We start from the raw sequence: 1,882 nt of genomic DNA, 5'->3' as shown, positions 1-1,882 counted from the left end.
GCATAAGCTCACTTGGCACTTTGTGCCAGGTGAGCTAAAAATCAAGTGGTTTTAACATTAAGGTGACCGCGGTGTCCAAATTAACACCTTTTAAGATATTAATTTTTTCATGTTAAAAGTTATTTTTTTCCCAGTTGCTGGTATTCGCATCTGTTTTAAATATACTATACGTACCAAGATTAAATTGTCACTTTTTTTTGTGGTAGCTCGTTTATTTAACGGCGGAGAATGGTCATTATGGGTGGGTTGACAAGCTTAAAACTCTGAAAGATGAAAGCTTTAAAAATACGAACAGGAAATTCTTGTGGTTTTGGCTTAATATTAAAGTAACCACAGCGTCCGTATTTTAAGCATAAACTGACACCATCAAGTCTGACAGATGGGATATTATTGCGTATTTTTCTCATTTGGGAACAGCCTTTAATGTATGATAAACGATTGCATATATGTTTTTGCGGATTTACCTTTATATTAAGGCAACCACAACATCCTATGTTTGCGGTAGAGGATGGTCGTTAAGGGAACACATGTAGGTTGATGTACTTGAAATTCTACTACGTGAGAGTTTTGAAGACACGAACAGGAAATTCTTGTGGTTTTAACTTTTTATTAGTTAACCGCAACATCCCTATTTTAAGCGGAAACTGGCACCATCAAGTCTGACGGAACGTGTTTACGACAGAAGATGGTCGTTATAATCAAATTGCTACATATCTGAACTTCTCACACAGAGGAAGTCCTTGTGGTTTTATCAATGTGTGTATTTTATGTGGAAACTTGTGGTCGGAGAATAATTGTGGTTTAAAATTAAGAACACAACCGTACTTCCATATGTTCTGCGCAGTTTCTTTTTGTTCTGCATATGTTCCCAAGTGTTTCGATCTGGTTGGATACGGTATAATCTCAAACCAGCCAATCATATGATACATACATTTTCATTGGCTGATGATGCGCCCACATTAAATAATGACAAAACATATAAATATACCTGCAAGATTAGTGTTAGAACATATCCACTTAAAGATCTGCATCGATACCTTTTAAGAAGATGGCTACTCCAATTGTCTATGGACAGGTAGATTTGCATAATGCTAACGGAAAACCTAAACTTGTCAGCCAATTATCGCAGAGATTGAAAGTAACAACCAACCGCTTTGAGGGAAACAATGGACTCTATGTTCACATTAACTCTAGGGAAAAATCGATAAGCATCTCATGGGAAGAATACGAAGACATTTGCAGCCTCAAGACCGACCTGCAAGGAGAGCTTCATTTGCTGCCTCAGGTATGTTGTATTATTTTTTAGATTTATGTCATCTTTGTTTTTTAGTTTGAATTCTTTTCATTTAGCCAACATTGTAACGTGGAAAATTGATTATATTTTTTTTCTCATGTTTTTTTTTTTAGATTCAGGGTCAAATCAACTACCAGACACAAAGCCAACCTCAACAACAAGTTCCGTTTCAACAAGCCATGCCAGCTCAAACCCTCCAGCAGGTTCCGCTTCAACAAGACGTGTCAAGTCAACCTCGCCAAGCTCAACAACAGGCATATATTCAAATTTCTCAACCTTCAAACATTTGGGAAGATTTTGCATGAGTGAAGATTCCATATCGTGTATTCTTCCGATTGAACAATGAACTTGTGGATATACCCGAAGGACAATGTATAAAATATATTATTGATTTTAAAGTAAGTTTCATACTTGTTCCTCATCGAATGTGTTTTGGATATGAACTGTGAAAGGCAATTTGTACTAGATTGAGGAATTTATACCCAGAGCTTTCTATACGTACAATTCTTTACCTAAGAAATTATGAAATTTTAGAGAGACATTATTTAGAAGATCACAAAATTCATTTCATTATTTTTGTATATGTTG

At 35.7% G+C, this 1,882-nt stretch overlaps 1 protein-coding gene across 1 annotated transcript; it reads left to right on the top strand.

The window, feature by feature from the left end:
- Positions 1–897: 897 nt before the first annotated feature.
- On the top strand, positions 898–1,876 carry LOC110450967. The gene is made up of 2 exons (XM_021498782.1): positions 898–1,285; positions 1,408–1,876. The coding sequence occupies exons 1-2, from the start codon at positions 1,049–1,051 to the stop codon at positions 1,597–1,599; spliced, it is 429 nt and encodes a 142-aa protein (XP_021354457.1). The 5' UTR covers positions 898–1,048; the 3' UTR covers positions 1,600–1,876.
- Positions 1,877–1,882: the final 6 nt, after the last annotated feature.

This window comes from Mizuhopecten yessoensis, unplaced genomic scaffold (assembly GCF_002113885.1).
Source record: "Mizuhopecten yessoensis strain PY_sf001 unplaced genomic scaffold, ASM211388v2 scaffold5573, whole genome shotgun sequence".
In the NCBI taxonomy this organism is placed as follows: Eukaryota; Metazoa; Mollusca; class Bivalvia; order Pectinida; family Pectinidae; genus Mizuhopecten; species Mizuhopecten yessoensis.
This window is presented reverse-complemented; position numbering and strand designations above follow the sequence as displayed.

Coding starts and splice junctions, on each gene's coding strand:
- LOC110450967 (XM_021498782.1), top strand. CDS start 1,049: ATGGCTACTCCAATTGTCTATGGACAGGTAGATTTGCATAATGCTAAC. Junction 1,286..1,407: donor AGCTTCATTTGCTGCCTCAG/GTATGTTGTATT, acceptor TTTTTTTTTTAG/ATTCAGGGTCAAATCAACTA.